The sequence below is a fragment of the Bos indicus genome, chromosome 5 (assembly GCF_029378745.1).
Source record: "Bos indicus isolate NIAB-ARS_2022 breed Sahiwal x Tharparkar chromosome 5, NIAB-ARS_B.indTharparkar_mat_pri_1.0, whole genome shotgun sequence".
Taxonomy (NCBI): Eukaryota; Metazoa; Chordata; class Mammalia; order Artiodactyla; family Bovidae; genus Bos; species Bos indicus.
This window is the reverse complement of record NC_091764.1, coordinates 97,595,530-97,616,059: the sequence shown is the minus strand read 5'-3', so window position 1 is coordinate 97,616,059 and position 20,530 is coordinate 97,595,530. Positions and strand designations below refer to the sequence as shown.

Below are 20,530 nucleotides of genomic sequence, written 5' to 3'. Positions count from 1 at the left end.
TATTATTAAATAAAAAGTTAAAATTCACTCTAATAAGCTTAACACAGAAGAATTAACAGATAGCAATAGCCAAAATCCCTCTCTAAAAGATATACGCATTTTACAACCTGACTGAAAGCATTGATGTACTGATAAGAAATGAGCCTGGCGTGCTGCAGTCTGCTGAGTTGTAAAGAGTTGGACTTGACCTGGCAACCGAACAACAAGAAATGAGACAGAACTGAGTTCAAATGTCCCCCTGCAATTACAATAACTTATTTCCACAAATTCTGTTTTCCTCACCTGTTATTAAAAGATGATAATCTAACCTGAGTTACTGTGAAGATTAAATCATAATATATGAAAAAGCATTTAGGCATTATGCTTGGTACTTAATAAACATTTCATAAATGGCTCCTCAACTTTAGGATGTCTGTTTTCAGTATTTTAGTATTTCTGATTCAGGGATAATATTTTACAAGTTTAGTAAACATTTCATGTGCTAGTCAATAAAAAGCTTACTAGAGTCAAGTAAATACTAGACTTTGGCTTATTTATATTCCCAGGATCTCACACAATACAGTATGTATGAATTAGTTAGATTCATTAGTATTATTACATACTCAGTGAATGCCTGATAAAATGAAACATTTTAAATGAAATATGAAATTAACAAAAAGCACAGCTAAGATGGCTATCACTCATTGTCATATTCTTTGGTAATTTGTCTAGCCAATGGTGATCTGTTCCTCAAAGTACAGATTAGTGTACACTGTCTTCACCTGTCTTCTCTCTGGTTGGGACTACTCCCCTGGAAACTCAAGTGAAAAGAAGGAGTTGATCATGGATAGTGAGAACAAATGTGGCAGGCAAGATTGAAGCCCAGTTCTTCAGTAGTATGCCTCAACTATAACAGGAATTAAAAAGTGGATCACTACAATGGGTACCAAAAGAAAGAAACCAAAACCCCAAGTGATGTTATGCTTTAGTGCTGGCAACCTCTAAGCATCACCTCCTCCACCTGCCCATCATTTTCTTACGAGCTCATTCTCGCCAGTATCCCAAGTACAGGTGTGCACTTGCTGTCTATTTCAGATTCTACGGCTGACAGGTGCCTCTTTCAAATTCTGCACCAACCAGACTTACCCTTTATAAAACACCTGTGCACTTGTATTCACTTTCTGTTTCTGGACCTCCTCCCAGAAAGTTGTCCTCTGCCCCTGACTCAGAACTCCCCATCTGTGTAGGAAACAAATCTACTTAATCACATCAAAGTACTACTATGATAAATTCTGACATCTGAACCTAACCTTAGAAGAGTTTCTCCACATCACAGTGAGGTTTTCTTAACACCTAAAAATATGACAACAGTGGTAGCAGTATACAGTGTTTGAAAAAAATCTCTACAAGTCTTTCACAGGAAAACAGAACAACTAGGAAGGAAAATCAAAACCTCATGGACAACACTTACAACCAAGACAGGTAAGAAGGTATTACTTCAAAACCCTAGACACAGAAAGGAAAACTACCAACAGCTGTAAGATCTGATTAGCATCAGCACTTCTGCAGGAGGAATCAGAAGGAAAAAAATAGGGCATTTGGCAGATCCAGGCCCAGGAGAACACACAACAGATAGCAATGGAAAGCTTCACAAACCAATCTGAGAGCAGCAGCTGACAAGGAATGGTTCTGGCCACTTGGAGAGTGAGTGAATACAAAGACTGGATGGATGGTACGGAAGGGACTGGCATACTAACAAGGAACTCTCTCACTGGCCCAACAGAGCTCCCTTCCAGACAAAGGCCCAATCCGACCTACAGGGAACAGAAAGAAAGTGAGGATGACAGTGCAAGAGAAATAATGGAAAATAAGGTGCAGAAAAAACTGGCAGAAGGAAACAGAGCTAGGAGTTTGCACAAGCAAGCTGCCAACTTTTCAAACACACACACTCAAGACTTCTGTAAAGTGAATGAAGTTATGATAAACTCTGCCTTCTTCAACAAGTTCCAGAAAAACAATTTCATGTGAAAATATAAAAATATATTAAGATCAAGCCCCATTTTAAAAGTTAGTTTTAAAGGCACTTCCCTGGAGGCCCAGTGGTTAAGACTCTGTACATCCAATGGAGGGGGCACAGGTTCAATCCCTGGTCAGGGAACTGACATCCCACAGGCCACAGATGTGGCCAAAGAAATAAAAAGTTAATATTAAAAACAAAAAAGAATAAAGAAAATAACATCCCTAAGGACAATACAAATATGCCAGAAAAACTGGCTCTAGAGCAAATAGTTCACAACCTATTACAAAATACTTTAAATGCTTTAAAGTAGTATACTAGTGATAAAAGAACAACAAAAATTTAAAATTTAAAACCTCAAACTGAGGTGAAAGAACTAACGAAAGTGTCAGAAGTCACTTCAATGAATTATCAACTAGAAATAACACAAGAGTGAATAAACAGAACCGATAAGGAAATAGAAACAGCTGGTGAAAATAAAGAATTTTTTCTTTTTTCGTGATTTTTTTCTGTTTTATTAAGAAATAATTAACATACTGGGTTGACTAAAAAGTTCATTTGGGTTTTTCTGCAAGATGTTAAAGAAAACATCTTACGTATTATTATACATATTGTGTGTGTGTGCATATATGTATATAAAAGGCAAAGGGTGTTAAACTGGGTAAAACTAAACAAGATTCAACTGTATGCTGTCTACAAGAGGCACACATACCCAAAGACCCAAATTTACTGAAAGCCAACAGTAACCATAAGTGAGATGAAGTGGTCTATCAGACAAAACATACTTTCAGACAAAAAAATATTACTAGAGATAAAGCAGCACGTTTTATAATGGCAGTCAAATCATCAAGAAGATATAGCGATTATAAACATACACAAGTAAAAACAGCCCCAAACAAAGCAAAACCTGACAGAACTGAAGGAAAAAACAAAACAGTAACAGTCTGAGATCTCAAAATCCTATTCTCATTAATAGGTAGGACAACTAGACAGAAAATCATCAAGGATATGGAACTCTGAATATTAGGACAAGTATCAATTAATTTTAAAAGACTGAAATCATACAAAGTATATTCTCTAAGATCCTGTTCAATGGCCAAAAAAAAAAAAAAAAAATCACTGCTTTCCCCCAAAGGTCAGGAACAAAGCAAGAATGTCTTCTATTCAGCAGAGGGTCTAGTGAGTATTATGAAATAAGACTAAAGGCAACCAGATGGGAAGGGAAGAAATAAAACTGTCATTATTCACAGATGACATGATTCTGTATGCAGAGAACACTGAAGAATTTAAAAGAAAAAAAAGCCTCAGACGTACTTAATTCGACAAGGTTACAGCATACAAGATTAATATATAGAAATAAATTTCTACAGACTAGCAGTGAAAAATACAAAAAGTGATACAGCCAACTAATATTTAGCAAGGGAACCAAGAACAGCCAATGAAGAAAAAGCAGTTTCTTTAATAAATGGTGCTGAGAAAAACGGCAAAATTGAAATTTATTAAATAACTTGTTCATAACACCATAAAAAATAACCAAATATTCGGAAGTGAATAAAAGAGTGTAAGACATCATACATAAAGTGGATCACAGATCTAAATGTTAGGAATTAAAACAATAAAACTCTTAGAAAAGCATCAATCCTTGTGACTTTGGTTTAAGCAAAGATTTCTTAGTACCTCAAAAACACTTATAACAACAACCAAGAAAAGCTAATAGATTGAACTTTTATTTCTAAGTAATATATCCAATGAAGAACTCATATCTAGAATACATAAAATTCTTACAGCTCAACAGTAAGAGAAATAAACGAATTTAACAGTGGGCAATTCACTTGAATAGTGTCTTAAATATTCAACTGAGCCTCACGTGAAGGAAGACCAAACTCAACTATATTCAAGAAGATTATAGGCAAAACAGATTGAAGGAAAGTTAATAATTTATCTTCTGGAATAGAGGCAAAAGAGAAGCATAAAGGAACCTAAACCACACTGGCAAAATCTGGCATTACTTTCTCCAAAATCATCATTTTCTCCTGATTACATAAAGAGTACATGTATGTTCACTAGAAAAAAACTGGAAATAGAAATACAAAGTGTATCTTCCCATTCCTTGATTAGGTGCACATGTATAAAGTGTACATGTATGTACACAAATACAAGCGACTTCCAAAGGTCAAGGCATGGAACACTGGTTTCTGTTATCAAGAGCTGAGGCACAACATGAAACCAACTAAGATAGAACAGGAAACCAACTAACCAATGGAATTTAGAATTAATAATTTGGTAAAAATTCATTCGCTCTAAATCACAGCCCCCAACAGGACGAAAGAGAACAGCTGAGCCAAAGCAAGAGACAACTGAGGCACCTGCACCAAACACAAATAAAGAGCATTCGCCACCCATCAGGACTGAGCTTCTTCACGGGATTATATGCAGCGGGCCCCATGCACCTTGTTGCATTAATGATGATTAATATGCCCTGAGGAAAAAATGGTTAATGTATGCATTCTGAAAGACTCCAATGCGTGCTGTCATCTTATTTAAACAACATCTGACTGTAACTTTTTTTTTTTTTTACAAAAAGTGAATTTCTGTAAATGCCCAGCATTTAGTGCATTATAATGACCTGTCTTCATTTCATAATGTATTGTAAAAATTTTAATATTATTAAATATTGGTTTCATATTAATTTTAGAGGCTATATAACACTGCACTGAATGTGCTATAATTAAAAAACCCATATTGCCAACATTATATATTAAATAAAGCATCTTTAAACATAAACATATATTTTAAAAATTATATAATCATCAGTTGACAAAAATTTTTTGACCACAGTCTAGCAGAAACCTAACGGTATTTCTCCTGAGAACATGGTTCATTACCCACTGTATTTCAGTGTTCTGCTAACACCAAGAACTCTGCTGATACCATGATCCTGCTTATTCTCTGGCACCACTGAACTCATTCACAGCCAGCTTTAACTACACCTCTGATCTTTGCCTAACATGTTCAATCATGTCAAATTTGGTTGCCATAAGGTGCATGTCCTTTAGTGTCTGGTATATGCAGCATTTCCCAGAGGTGCTAACAGAATCCAGATGAGGCCCATCTTTCACCCTACCCCACCTCCCTCTCACCAGCCTCACCTTCAGCCCTCCATCTCTAGAGTTGTGGTTACTACTGTTTATGTGGGTAAATTTCTTCAATTTGCTTCTGTGGGAAGCAGATTCTTCACAAGCTCAGTAGATGACCAACCGTGCTGATCTGCCTGGGTCTGAGGGTGTTCCCGGAAACCAGGCAAATGGGGATAGCTGATCAGGAGCAGCTCGGACTGGGACATCCCTCAGTCTTGAAGAAATTCTTCAACATATCTGGTATGTGGTCGTTATCTCTGCCTAAACCTCTAGCACTGATGCAAAATACCCCTAAGTTTACAGTCCACGGCTTTAACAACCATTAACTTGGTAATGGCTATAAATCTAAGACTCCCTCTGAGACTACTCTGCTGAGCAGCAGGCTCATTCATCCAAAGCTCCCCAGACTTCATCATCATAGTTTTCTATTAGCAACTCAAATGCAAATGCAAACTTGTCCAAATTTGAATTCAATCTCACTCTCTTTCTACATTAAAAAAAAATGAAAAGGAAGGAAGGAAGAAGAATCTATCTTCCTTTCCTTAATCTTCTATCTCACTGAATGGCATTTCCATTGAATAAGCCATTCAAAGCAGAAACCTAGGAGCTATCATAAACACCATCAGGGAGCCACAAATGGTTTGACAGGATTGGGGCACAGCAGACAAGGGCAGAAGTGGTAAGAATATTGTCTAAAACAAGGTAAATAAATGAGATCATGTAAATTACAGTGAAGAGATTGTACTTTTCTGGAGAATGATGATGACTAACTGGAAGACTTAAGGAAATGAAATCATTAGTCTTCATTCTCTACACAACTACCAAAGGTATTTCTTTCTTTTTTTTTTTTACCAAAGGTATTTCTAAAAGACAAATCCATGTCAATCTGCAACTTCAAAACCTCCAATGACTCAACACCTACAGGCTAAAATTCAAATGCCTCATTTTAGAATACTAGACCTTGTGTGATCTGGCTCTTAGCCAGTTCTCTACACTTGCCTCCAACCATCCCTCACATTTCTAACTGCAGTTGAATAGGAGGAACACTGACAAACCAAAGCGTTAATAACCTTCATAACTTTAATAACCTTCATAACTTTAATAACCATAACTTGAAAACCTGACTCTAGTCATCAGGAATTTAAAATTTTTCACAGAAAGAGCTTTTATATTCCTCCCAGTTTTTAAAGTTTATTATCTTTCTTCAGTGTCTGTCAAGGCCAGTTAAAAGTGTGTATTTATCCAAGATATCCAAGATACCTATGTCACAAAGTCAACTAACCATATACATGTAAACTACCTTCTGAACCCTATTCTGTTCCACTGACATCTATGCTCAGATTTAGTACCTCATTGTTTCAACTACTCTGGCTTTACAGGAAGCCCTGAAATCAAGTGCGAAGTCACAGTATCCAAAGTCCACGGTTTACCTTAAAGACCAGTCTTGGTGGTGATATACACATATACCTATCATTATACTACAAGTTTTCTCACTGTCCTAAATTTAAATCCTCTGTGCCTATTCATGCCTTCACCCACCCTCTTTTCAGTCTCTTTTTAACTGAAATACTGATTTACAATATTCTGCTAGTTTCAGGTGTACTGCAAAGTGATTCAGTTATATATATATATATGTAACATATATGTATATATACTCTTTTCAAGATTCTTTCCCAATATAAGTTATTACAAAATACTGAATATAGTTCCCTGTGCTATACAGTAGGTCCTTGTTGGGTACCTATTTTATATATAGTAGTATGCATATTTTAATCCCACACTCCTAATTTAATCCCTCCTCTCGCCCTTTCCCCTTTAGTAAATTTCTTTTCTATGTCTGTTTTAATCTCTAAGTTCCCTTATCATCTTTGCAGTTTATCTGTTCAAACAACCCCTGTCATTTGCCCTGTGTGTCTGAATCTGCTGATGCATACACATGGCGCAATTCAATGTTTCCCTGTCCTCTGCTTTCCCACACAATTCCTGCAAATAACAACTCTGATCAGACTCCTAATGAATTGATCCTTTTGGCAAGATAAAAGGGGGTGACACTCTTTTCTTCCATCAAATAGGGTCTGTTCTTTTCCTTGTGATGAAGCAGCCACTGATGTTCAATGCCTAGACTGAACAGTTCACTAGAAGTAATAAAATGCTGATAATTCTAATTATTTCTCATTTACTAGCTGGAATAGCTTTTTTGTATCTACTAATTTGTTAGCTACTGGTAGATTCCTATAGAAAAGGGGGGATAAACTGCTGGATTCTTTCTCTTTATTACCAACATTCAAGCTAATGAACTGGTTGGTTCCCTTCATCCTCTGAAAGTAACTACTTCCTTTCCTTAAAATTAAAGAAAGACAGAAAATCAGTATGAACTCAAGGATTTAAACAAACCTGGTGGGTTTCAATCAATCTCTGACCAGAGAGAGAGACTTTTCAAATTATTTCTCTGGGCTTTACGAAATGACGCTAATAGCCTGTAACAGCTTCCATGCTATCGACTATGACATAACATCCCAGCTCAACTTGGGTATTTCCTGTAAGAGACTTAGGGTTACCCAAATCACACCTGATTTCTTTTAAGGTGGAACAGTTTTCCAAGAATACGGTCTGGGTGGGTTTTTTTTTCCCCCCTAGTCCTCATCAGTGGTCATAAGAAATAAACATACATATTTGTATATATTTTTATAACTTACAATAACTAATGAGCTCACACCAGTACTCTCAACTAAAACTCAGAATTATCAATTTCTCTTAAACTCCACAATACTACATCTATACATCTTTTCTTCCACACGGAGAGTTCTACATATTCACTGGCATTTGATTTAATATATCCAAAAATTACTCACTTATTTGATCCAAAATTAAAAATATTAATACCAATACACCAATGTAATTACCATAAAGAGTTAAACAAAATCTATGTATACAGTACCTGTACTTCTCACTCTGATTTTTTATTTTACTCCATTTTTTCTTTTTTAGCTATGCCGCAAAGCATACAGGATCTTAGTTTCCCAACCAAGAATCGAACTCATGTCCCCTGCAGTAGAAGCCGTGGCACCTTAACCACTAGATGGCCAGGGAAGTCCCTTCATTCCAATTTTTCAGAATGGTACTTTATTTACATTATCTAAACATACAGTCATTACATACCATACTCTCAATTTTAATCATCCTTTAATTTTCATACAAGTTAATTATATGTTTACTGCTCTTTACCAAGCCTTATTTTGTTATCTTGCTCATCACTGTGATTATCTAAAGCTCAGCCACTAGTCCATTTTCACAATGACTCAGGGAAATAGTATTTCTTGATTTCTTTCATGTTCATAACAGTTCATCTATAGCTTTGTATAAGGAAAGTCAATTTTGCTGGGGGGAAAAATAATTGGTTCACACTCTCCCTGAGTATCTTTTAAAAATACTACTTCACTTAATTCTGACAAGGAGTGTTGCTGTGAGAAAGCCTAATGTGAATCTAATTTTCTTTTTCATTTGAAAAATTATTTATTTTACTATTAAAGGCCCAGAGAATATTTTCCTTTTTCTACAGAGTAACTTTACTAGAATATACCTTGGTGCTGTTTGCTTTAACTTGTATTACCAAGTACATAATGTTCTCTTATCAATCTGTAGACTCGAATCTCCTTTTAAGAAACTTTCCCAGAATTACAGTTTCTCATATTTGTTCTCTTACTTTCCTTAGGTTATCTTCCTAACAGGGTTTTTTATCTATGTGTTTTTCCTTCTTTGCCTATCTTTAATATTTGTCACTTTCTCTCAAATCCTTTTCATCTTTTTCCATTTCTTTTAGTCCTCAATTTTTCCCCCTTTACAACTTCAATTTAAAATCTTTTTGGTTTAGTCACTCTTGTGTCCCTTCCAGTTTAGTTGGCTTTTCTGAAATTAGTTTTTTCTTTTACTTCTTTCCTCAGTTCTGGCATCTCATCTCTGAACTTTCTCATTCTAACTTATGTTGGTCTTTGATATGTAATATTGGTGTCTCAATTAGTGATAGTGCATTTTAAAGTGGAGGTTTGATCTATTCTGGGTTGGTAAAGAATCCACCTGCAATGCAGGAGACCCCAGTTCAATTCCTGGGTTGGGAAGATCTGCTGGAGAAGGCATAGGCTATCCATTCCAGTATTCTTTGGCTTCCCTGGTGGCTCAGCTGGTAAAGAATCCACCAGCAATGTGGGAGATCTGGGTTCAATCCCTGGGTTGGGAAGATTCCCTGGAGAAGGGAACTGCTACCTACTCCAGTATTCTGGCCTGGAGAATTCCACGGATTGTTTAGTCCATGGGGTCACAAAGAGTTGGACAGGACTGAGAGCCTTTGGAACAACAGATTGGTTCGAAATAGGAAAAGGAGTATGTCAAGGCTGTATATTTTCACCCTGCTTAATTAACTTATTCGCAGAGTACATCATGAGAAATGCTGGGCTGGATGAAGCACAAGTTGGAATCAAGGTTGCCGGGAGAAATATCAATAATCTCAGATATGCAGATGACACAACCCTTATGGCAGAAAGCAAAAAAGAACTGAAGAGCCTCTTGATGAAAGTGAAAGAGGAGAGTGAAAAAGTTGGCTTAAAACTCAACATTTAAAAACTAAGATCATGGCACCCAGTTCCATCACCGCATGGCAAAAAGATGGGGAAACAACAGAAACAGTGAGAGACTTTATTTTTGGGGGCTCCAAAATCACTGCATGGTGACTGCAGCCATGAAATTAAAAGATGCTTGCTCCTTGAAAGCAAAGTTATGACCAACCTAGATAGCATATTCAAAGCGGAGACTTCCTTTGCCAACGAAGATCCGTCTAGTCAAGGCTATGGTTTTTCCAGCAGTCACGTATGGATGTGAGAGTTGGACTATAAAGAAAGCTGAGCACCAAAGAATTGATGCTTTTGAACTGTGGTGTTGGAGAAGACTCTTCAGAGTCCCATGGACAGCAAGGAGATCCAACCAGTCAATCCTAAAGGAAATATTCATTAGAAGGACTGACGCTGAAGCTGAAGCTCCAATACTTAGGCCACCTGATGAAAAGAACTGACTCATTTGAAAAGACCCTGACGCTGGTAAAGATTGAAGGCAGGAGGAGAAGGAGACAACAGAGGATGAAATGTTTGGATTGCATCATAGACTCGACAGACATGAATTTGAGTAGGCTCCAGGAGTTGGTGATGGACAGGGAAGCCTGGCATGCTGCAGTCCATGGTGTCGCAGAGTTGGACACAACTGAGTGACTAAACTGAACTGACTGAACTGAGCGTCTTTCACTTGATCTGTTCTATAATCATATTTTTCTGGGGAGTTTTCTACCTAAGGACATTATTCTGTTTTTCATTCTTTTTTTTTTCCCCCTGGCTTTACCAGGTATAATCAACAAACAAATCTGAATGATAAACTGTATACAGTGATGATACACATATGCAAGAATACTCATCCAGCTATTTACAGTATCTCATACACTGACTGGGGTTTCCTTTTTCGGGTTTTTTTTAAATGGGAACATCTATTTCCTCCAACTCCTTGACAGCCAGTTTTCTTTTGTTTCTATGAGTTTGTGACATTTTTTTTAAGATTCCACATATATGTGACACACCCAATATTTGTCTTCCTTTATCTGGCTCATTTCACTGATCATTAGGGCCTCAGAGTCCATGCATGTAACCACAAACAGCAGGATGTCCTTCCTTCTCGTGGCTGAACAATATTCTACTGAATGTGTATATACCACATCTTCTTTATCCATTCATCCACTGACAGACATTTTGATTGTTTCATGTATTGGATACTGTGAATAATGCCACTATGAACGTGGAAGTGCAGATATCGCCTCAAGATTGTTTTCATTTCCTCTGGATAAGAATTCCAGAAGTGGGATTACTAGATCATATGGAGTAATATTTTTAATTTTTTGAGGAGGCACCATACTGTTTGCTTGAGGTTTCAAACACATGCTCACAAAATCATAACCAACACCAATGTGAAGGAGCTTGTCTCCTGTTTCTTCTCAAAAAAAATTTATAGTTTCAGGTCTTATACTGACATCTTTAATTCATTTTTAGTTGATTTTGTGTGTGGTATAAGACAGGGATCTAGTTTCATCCTTTCGGGTGTGGATATCCAGTTTTCTCACACTAGTTGCTGAAGATACTACAGAAACTGTAATGAAGACATTAGTTTCCCCACTGAACATTCTTGGCTCCTCCGTCATAAACTGACTGACCAAATACGCACGGGTTTGTTTCTGGGCTCTCTATTCCATTCCACTGATCTAGTGTCTGTCTTTACGCCAATACCATACCACTTTGAGTAATACAGTTTGCAAATATAGTTTGAAGTTAGAAAGTGTAATGCCTCCAGCTTTATTCTTTCTCAAGATTCCTTTGGCAATTTGCGGTTTTTTTGCAATTCCACACAAATTTTAGAATTGTTTGTTCTACTTCTGTGAAAAGTGCACTGGAACTCTGATTTGTGCACTGGACTGCACTACATTTGTAGATGGATTTCCACAGTATGGATGTTTTAACAAATTAATTTTTCTAATCTGTGAGCATGAAATATCTTTCAATTTATTTGTGTCTTCTTCAATATCTTTCATCAGCATCATAGTTCTCAGTGTATAGGTCTTTTATTTCTTTGGTTAAACTTATTAGGCATTTTTTTTGTATGATACAATAAATAAGATTGTTTCCTTAATTTCTCTGACAGTTTGTTATTAACATACAGAAATACAGGTGATTTTTGTATATTGATTTTATATCCAGCAATCTAACTGAATCTGTTTATTGATTCAAACAGTTCTGTGGTGGCGTTTCCAGGATTTCCTATGTATAACACGAGACCATCTGCAAATAGTTTTACTTCTTCCTTTTTACTGAGATGCATTTTCCTTCTTTTCCTTGCCTAACTACTCTGGTTAGAACCTCTAGCACCATGCTGATTAAAAATGGCAAGAGTAAACATCCTTATCTTGCTCTGACCTTAGATGAAAAACTTTCAGTTTTCCACTTTTGAATATATTATTAGTTGTTTGTCATACATAGCTTTCACTGTTGAGGTATGTTCCCTCTATACCCACTCTTGAGAATTAATCATGAATGGATGTTGAATTTTATCATATGCTTTTTCTGCACCTATTGAGATGATCACACGATTCTCATCCTTCATTTTGTTAATGTGCTGAATCACATTAATTTGCATATACTGAACAATCCTTGTATCCACTTGATTGTGGAGTATGATCCTTTTAATGTGCTGCTGAATTCAGTTTGCTAGTTCTGAGTTGAGAACTTCTGCAGCTATATTCATTAAGAATATTGGCCTGTAATTTTCTTTTCTTGTAGGTTTCTTGTTTGGTTTTGGTATCAAGATAATGCTAACCACATAAAATGAGTTTTTAAGAATTCCCTCCTCTTCTATTTTTCAGGAGACTTTAAGAAAGATTGGTACTAATTCTTTCTCAAATGTCTGGTAGAATTTGCCAGTGAAGTCTTCTGGTCCTCTACTTTTGTTTTGGGGAGGTTTTTAACTACTAATTTAATCTCCTTATAAATAATTGGTTTGTTCAAATTTTCTATTTCTTCATGATTCAGTCATGATCCCTTTCTTCTAAGCTGTTCAATTTGATGGCATATATTGTTGACAGATTTTCTATTTCTTCATGATTCAGTCATGATCTCTTTCTTCTAAGCTGTTCAATTTGATGGTATATATTGTTGACAGTAGTCTCTTATGATCCTTTGTATTTACAGTTGTAATGTCTCCTCTTTCTGATTTTATTTGTCTCCTCTCTTTCTTATTAAGTCGAACTAAAGGTTTGTATAGTTTCTCTTCAAAAAAACCAACTCTTGCTTTTTCACTGATCTTTCCTACTGTATTTTTAATTTCTATTTCATTTATTTCCACTCTGATTTGTTATTCCCTTCTTTGTGGCAGCTGTGGGCTTAGTTTCTCCTTCTTTATCTATCTCTTTGAGGTTTAACATTAGGTTGTTTATTTGAGACTTTTCTTGTTTCAAATGTAAGCATTTATCACTATGAACTTACCTCTTAGAAACCCTGTAAGTTTTGGTATGTTGTATTTCTATTTTCATTGGTCTCCAGATATTTTTTATTTTCCTTTGACAGCCTCCTTCAACCACAGGTTTTTCAGGAGAATCTTGTTTAATCCTCCATGTAATTTTGAATTTTCCAATTTTCTTTTGTTTTTAATTAAGGTATAATTGACATACAACATTAGTTTCAGGTTTACAACATAATAATTTGATACTTCTATATAATGCATAATGATTGCAACAAGTCTAGTTAACAACCACTGCATACCCTAACTTGAAAAGACACATGCATCCCTATGTTCACTCAACATAATTCACAAAAGGAAATGAAAAGGAAACAACCCAAGTGGGATGTTGGGATGTTGGGATGGTGGGATGGTGGGATGGATAAAGAAGATATGCTATATATGTACAACAAAATATTAGTCAGCCATACAAAAGAATGAAATATTACTAGTTTTGACAATATGAATAGACTTTGAGGGCATCATGCTAAGCGAAATAAGACAGAGAAAAAGGAATACTGTATGATCTCACTTATATGTTGAATCTAAACAACAAACAAATGAACTAAAAACCAAGCCCACAGATAGAACAGATTGATGGTTGCCACAGGCAAGGTATGGAGGCTAGTGAAATGGCTAACAGGCATCAAAAAGATACAAACTTCCAGGTATTTAAAAAAAAAAAAAGTTAAGTCCTGAGAATGTAATCCACAGCACTGCAACTGTAGTTAATAATACTATCTTACATATTTCAAAGTTCAGTTCAGATCAGTCGCTCAGTCATGTCTGACTCTTTGTGACCCCATGAACCACAGCACGCCAGGCCTCCCTGTCCATCACCAACTCCCAGAGACCATCCAAACCCATTTCCATTGAGTCAGTGATGTCATCCAACCGTCTCATCCTCTGTCGTCCCCTTCTCCTCCTGCCCTCAATCTTTCCCAGCATCAGTCTTTTCCAATGAGTTAGCTCTTCGCATCAGGTGGCCAAAGTACTGGAGTTTCAGCTTCAACATCAGTCCTTCCAATGAATACCCAGGACCGATCTCCTTAGGATGGACTGGCTGGATCTCCTTGCAGTCCAAAGGACTCTCAAGAGTCTTCTCCAACACCACAGTTCAAAAGCATCAATTCTTTGGTACTCAGCTTTCTTTATAGTCCAACTCTCACATCCATACATGACCACTGGAAAAACCATAGCCTTGTAACATTTCAAAGTTACTAAAACAGTAAATCTTAAAGGTTCTCATCACAAGAAAAAAATAAAAATAGTGCAACTACATATGGCAACAGATGTTTTCACTTTGACAAATTCCTTCAATTATCTAAGGCTTTCTGTTTCTGCTGGGGTCTTAAAATGAGACCACTAGAAATCCAAATAATCTTCCAAACACAAGGACATCAAGTGTCTTTAAAAATATTAACACAACAACCCTGTAAATCAACTACTTTTGAATAAAAAACTTAATAAAAACAATCTGAACATGATCTGAGTGGGAATTCCATGTTTATATATTATGTCTCTGTCTTCTGTGGATACCAGGATACAGCAAATATGCAGCAGGTTTTCTCCTGATCTACAGGTCAGCAAACCAGAGTCCACTGGCTCAAAAATGTTTTATGGAACAAAACCATGCCCATTCCCTTAAGTATTCTATATAGCTTCTTTCACACCACAACAGCAGAGGTAAATAGGTGCAACAGAGATATGGCCCACAAAGCGTATAATGACTTGGCTCTTCACAGGAAAAATTGGCCAACCCTGTCCTGGTTTAGAGGTTTATCAAATAAGCTTCCACAAATAGCACCTGGTGGGCTCTGTGGGCAATTGTGAAGGATGAGCTCTTTGTCGTACTAGGAGTCCAGCACATTACAGAATGTTTAGTATCCCTGGCCCGCCAGGGAACTAAAATGCTAGCAGTACTCCCAGTCTCTGTGTCAACCAAAATTCCCCACACATTTCCAAACACTCTGTAAGAGAGTGGAAGTACTATCCCTGATTGAGAACCACTGAAGAACTAAATTAGCTCAGAGTAAAGGAGGAGAAAATACAGTCCATAAATTCTAAATGCCACCAAGACAGACGAGAAATGTCATTACCTTTATAGAAAGCAAACTAAAAATCTATTCTTCTTCCCCTTTGACACTTAAGCCAAAAATATGTTAACAACTTCTTGATAAAATTAGGCTTTATAATTTGATTATCATGGGGCTGACTTTAAAAATATAAGGCAATCTTACCGATTTGTTCCATCCAGATTTGATCGGTGAATGAAATTAAGTTTTGCATCTGCCCAATAAAGCTTCCGTTCCTCATAATCCAAAGTCAGTCCATTTGGCCAGTAAATTTCAGTGTTTATTACGACAAAACGATCAGAACCATCCATTCCAGCACGTTCTATCTTTGGTACTTCTCCCCAGTCTGTCCAGTACATGAACCTAAAAAAAATATGAAAAATAAACCCATGACATAAGCAGGTTAACTACCAAGTATCTTACAATCATCACTACTGGATAAAGAAAGCTCTCTAAGAAACACTAAAACTGAAATTCCTAGAAATTGTTATTGAAATTTTAATCATCTATCTTTTTGCTTCCATGATGGTAATAACTGATTCAAGTCCAGCATCATCCACAACAAGAAAACCATGTGATCAAAGCTTTTAGGGAAAAAGGGTATTTACACTGTCTCGGTGTATCTCCCCATAAATTAACAATAATGTTAAGAGAAAATAAACTTGGTGGACAACACCTTACTCACATCATCTATCATCAATTAAGGAAAACACTGGCAATATGTTGGGAAAAAATGTACCATTTTTTATGTTAAGTTCTCTTACACAGTATTTCTGTCCAAAAATGCATAAGTTGAACAAAATTATAAAGGAAACAGACTACCAAATTAAAGAACATTCTAGAAAACAACTGCCTTTGAACATTTCAATGTTAATAAAGTCAAATAAAGGCAGATAAATTAATCTGGGTAAAAGGAGAACAAAGAGACATAGTAACTACTGCATACAGTGTATCAAACTGGTAGATAGGTTGGGGAAATGGCTGCTGCTACAAAGTCCCTTCAGTCCGGTCCGACTCTGTGCGACCCCAGATACGGCAGCCCACCAGACTCCTCAGTCCCTGGGATTCTCCAGGCAAGAACACTGGAGTAGGTTGTCACTGCCTTCTCTGGGCAAACTGTTACAAAGATATTATTGGGCAACTTGGCAAAATCTGATGGTATGTCAAATTCTATAATAGAAATGTATTAATGTTAATTTACTAGGTATGATCATTTTATTGTGGTTTGGGTAAAGAGAATTTCATTGTGAGAATGCAAGACTTCCCAGTTTCCAAACAATCTTATATGCAAGATAACCTTACTAAATACTTCTCTAAAAAAGACTGCTTAAGGTGATTATTATAACACAGTATTACACAATATTAGAGCTTTAAATACAGAATCCTAATATATGACAACAGTAGCAAAACGGAGAAGGAAAAACAAAGATTAGTACTGAAGCAAAGTTTCTGTATTTTACTGGAATTAAATTAGCATTAATCTGAAGTCCATTGTGATTAAAAATGATATTATAATCTCTTAACAAATACTAAGAAAATATCTAAAGAATTATAGCTAAAAATTTAACCAAGAAATTAAAATTATACCCTAGAAAACATCTGCTTAATGGAGGCAGTTAAGTTGAAGCAAAATAACAAAAAAGCAAGACATAAGGAAAACTTAAATTGAAGAAAGTAGGAAAAACCACTAGACCATTCAGGTATGATCTAAATCAAATCCCTTACAATTATACAGTGAAAGAAAGTGAAGCTGCTCAGTTGTGTCTGGCTCTTCACAACCCCATGGACTGTAGCCTACCAGGCTCCTCCGTCCATTGGATTTTCCAGGCAAGAGTACAGGAGTGGGGTGCCATTGCCTTCTCCAAAAATTCTCCTAGCCAGGCTTCAACATTACGTGAACTGTGAACTTCCAGGTGTTCAAGAAAAGGTGGTTTTAGAAAAGGCAGAGGTACCAGAGATCAAATTGCCAACTGCTGGGGTCCAACCCGGCTGATCCAGGGTATTCGAAGCGGGGACGGCGTCGGCGAGGGTCAGGATACAGTAGCTTCAATCAGATATTAATTAAAGATATAAAGAGTAATAGAATAAGGATAGCTCAGTAGGAAAATTCAGTGGAGAAAAGAGGCTGAGTAGCTTGGTTTACGCGGGAGACCAATAAAACTTCAAGACAAGAAGTTTGCACCACTTACGTAGGCCACAGGCGTCCTTCCGTTCTCCCGAAGGAGAGGAGACACTGAGGCCTCCCCGGTCGGATCTTAGAAGCCCAGGCATAATTAGTAAGCATGGTGGGTTCCGCGATCCAGATGGAGATTCAACCAGAGTGAGAGAGAGAGCGCGACATGGGGAGACCAGTATTTCGAGAAACTGATCCCAATTCTTTATTTTCCAGAGTCTGTTTTTATACACTGAGATGTTATACAAAAGTCACGTGGGGACAGCAGTCCTGACTTTTATTAACGTCAGGTGCTTCACACAAATGTATACAGAGGTCTTAGGGGTGTTAGATCATCTTCTGGCCAGGGGGGCCTGCTGACAATTTACGACCCTCTCCTTGTGACAGTGGTCAGAACACTTTTTTCTCCAAGGGTGATTATTCTTAAAACAGATGCCACCCAAATAAAGTTACATTCCTATAGGGTGAGGGTGTAGTGGGTTTTAGTTAAGGAAAGAATTTACTTAGCCTAAGGTCTAACGTGATTAATATCAAAGGTTAATAGTTACTTCTTCTACATATTCATTAATGTGTGTAAGGGCAGGGGATATGGAGACTTAGCAACAAACACTGGCTCAACAAATGAAAAACCCTTCACCAATACAATTTCTAATCAGCCCATTATACTTTACTAATAGTTTTCTAACTTTTCTAAGGAACCTGTTTTTAGAAGGTTTAAAGCATCTCATGCCTCTCATGGTTGGGAGGCTGTGAGCAATCACATGTGGCCGGACAAGCCTGTCAGGCAGGCTAGAGAACCTTCAGAGGAGTTTGTAGGTTAAAACACTCTTATCACGCCCAGGAATTATTATTAACTAGAGCTCTAAGTTAACTCCTTTTCTGAAAGAGGTGGTGGGGGACAGCATCCCGTAAAGTCAGAGGTGTAGGTGAGAGCACAAAGTAGTAAAGTAGGCAGGCTCTGGTTAATGGGGGTAGATGCTCGAGGATTTCCAGGGGGACTCCTGAGGCTCGATCCCGCCTTTGCGTATGTCGAGCCTCCTTCCTCATGACCTTTGCCATGGGCGGAGTACCTCACTCTGGCCTCCAACAGCCAACATCCATTGGATTATCAAAAAAGCAAGAGTTCAAAAAAAACATCTACTTCTATACTTCACTGACTAAGCCAAAGTCTTCGACTATGTGGATCATTACAAACTGTGGAAAATTCTTCAAGAGATGGGAATACCACACCACCTGACCCGTCTCTTGAGAAATTTGTATGCAGGTTAGGAAGCAACAGTTAGAACTGGACATGGAACAACAGACTGGTTCCAAATAGGAAAAGGAGTAGTCAAGGCTGTATATTGTCACTCTGCTTATTTAACTTATATGCAGAGTACATCATGGGAAACACTGGGCTGGAAGAAGCACAAGCTGGAATCAAGATTGCCAGGGGAAATATCAATAACCTCAGATATGCAGATGATACCACCCTTACGGCAGAAAGAAAAGAAGAACTAAAGAGCCTCTTGGTGAAAGTGAAAGTGGAGAGTGAAAAAGTTGGCTTAAAGCTCAACATTCAGAAAACTAAGATCATGGCATCTGGTCCCATTACTTCATGGCAAATAGATGGAGAAATAGTGGAAACAATGACAGACTTTATTTTTTGGGGCTCCAAAATCACTGCAGATGGTGACTACAGCCATGAAATTAAAAGATGCTTACTCCTTGGAAGGAAAGTTAAGACCAACTTAGACAGCATACTAAAAAGCAGAGACATTACTTTGTCAACAAAGGTCCATCTAGTAGCAACGGCACCCCACTCCAGGACTCTTGCCTGGAAAATCCCACGGACAGAGGAGCCTGGTAGGCTCCAGTCCATGGGGTCGCTAAGGATTGGGCACGACTGAGCGACTTCACTTTCACTTTTCACCTTCATGCACTGGAGAAGGAAATGGCAACCCACTCCAGTATTCTTGCCTGGAGAATCCCAAGACGGAGGAGCCTGGTGGGCTGCCGTCTATGTGGTCGCACAGAGTCGGACACGACTGAAGCGACTTAGCAGCAGCAGCAGCAGTCAAGGCTATGGTTTTTCCAGTAGTCATGTATGGATATGAGAGTTGGACTATAAAGAAAGCTGAGTGCCGAAGAATTGATGCTTTTGAACTGTGGTGTTGGAGAAGACTCTTTAGAGTCCCTGGACTGCAAGGAGATCCAACCAGTCCATCCTAAAGGAGATCAGTCCTGGGTGTTCATTGGAAGGTCTGATGTTGAAGCTGAAACTCCAATACTTGGTCACCTGATGGGCAGAACTGAGTCATTGGAAAAGACCGTAATGTTGGGAAAGACTGAAGGCGGGAGGAGAAGGGGACGAAAGAGGATGAGATGGTTGGATGGCATCACCTACTCAATAGACATGAATATGAGTAAACTCTGGGAGTTGGTGATGGACAGGGAAGCCTGGTATGCTGCAGTCCATGGGGTCACAAAGAGTCAGACGTGACTGAACTGAAGGAAAACAAAATGACAGACATAACAACATTCAAGTAAATAACAACAATAAAATATAAATGGATTAAAGATTCCATTCAAAAAAATAATCATAGAGGGTAAAGCCAACAGGTATTTGGGAAGAAAAAACTGACAGGACTTGGCTTGAGGAGTGACGAAGAGCAAGAACTAAAGATGATTTCTAGGTCTCTTGTCAAAAAAGGGATGCCTTAAAAGAGGTAAATATTAATAAACATTAATATAAATACACAGCTATTAAAGTAAAAGATGTTCAGCCATATACCACCAAGCAGTATGATGTCATATTTGAGATATCACCATAACAGGAACTGTTCTTTTGAACTCTTCAATTATAAATCATTTAATTTATAACTACAAGTACTTTAAGTGTGGAAAAGTTGGATTATAAAAGATAGTGTAGCGATGATGTAAAGCAGAGATTCCAGAGCTAGGGTGCTCAGGCCCGCCACTCCCAGACACATGATTTTGAGCAAGTTATTTCACCTTTCTGTCCCTCATATTCCTCATAACACAAGGATTAAAAACAGATGCATGTCAAATGGTTTCTGTCAGAATATAGCAG

The 20,530-nt window shown here is 37.5% G+C and overlaps 1 protein-coding gene across 4 annotated transcripts in view; it reads right to left on the bottom strand.

Annotated features, from left to right (window-relative positions):
* Nucleotides 1–20,530, bottom strand: part of LRP6 (LDL receptor related protein 6) — a 178,359-nt gene that overhangs the window by 82,302 nt on the left and 75,527 nt on the right. For all 4 annotated transcript variants that reach the window (XM_019961541.2, XM_019961542.2, XM_070790068.1 and 1 more), the window contains one exon: nt 15,450–15,647. In XM_019961541.2, the coding sequence (XP_019817100.2) occupies nt 15,450–15,647 (198 nt within the window). The remainder of the gene's footprint in view (nt 1–15,449; nt 15,648–20,530) is intronic.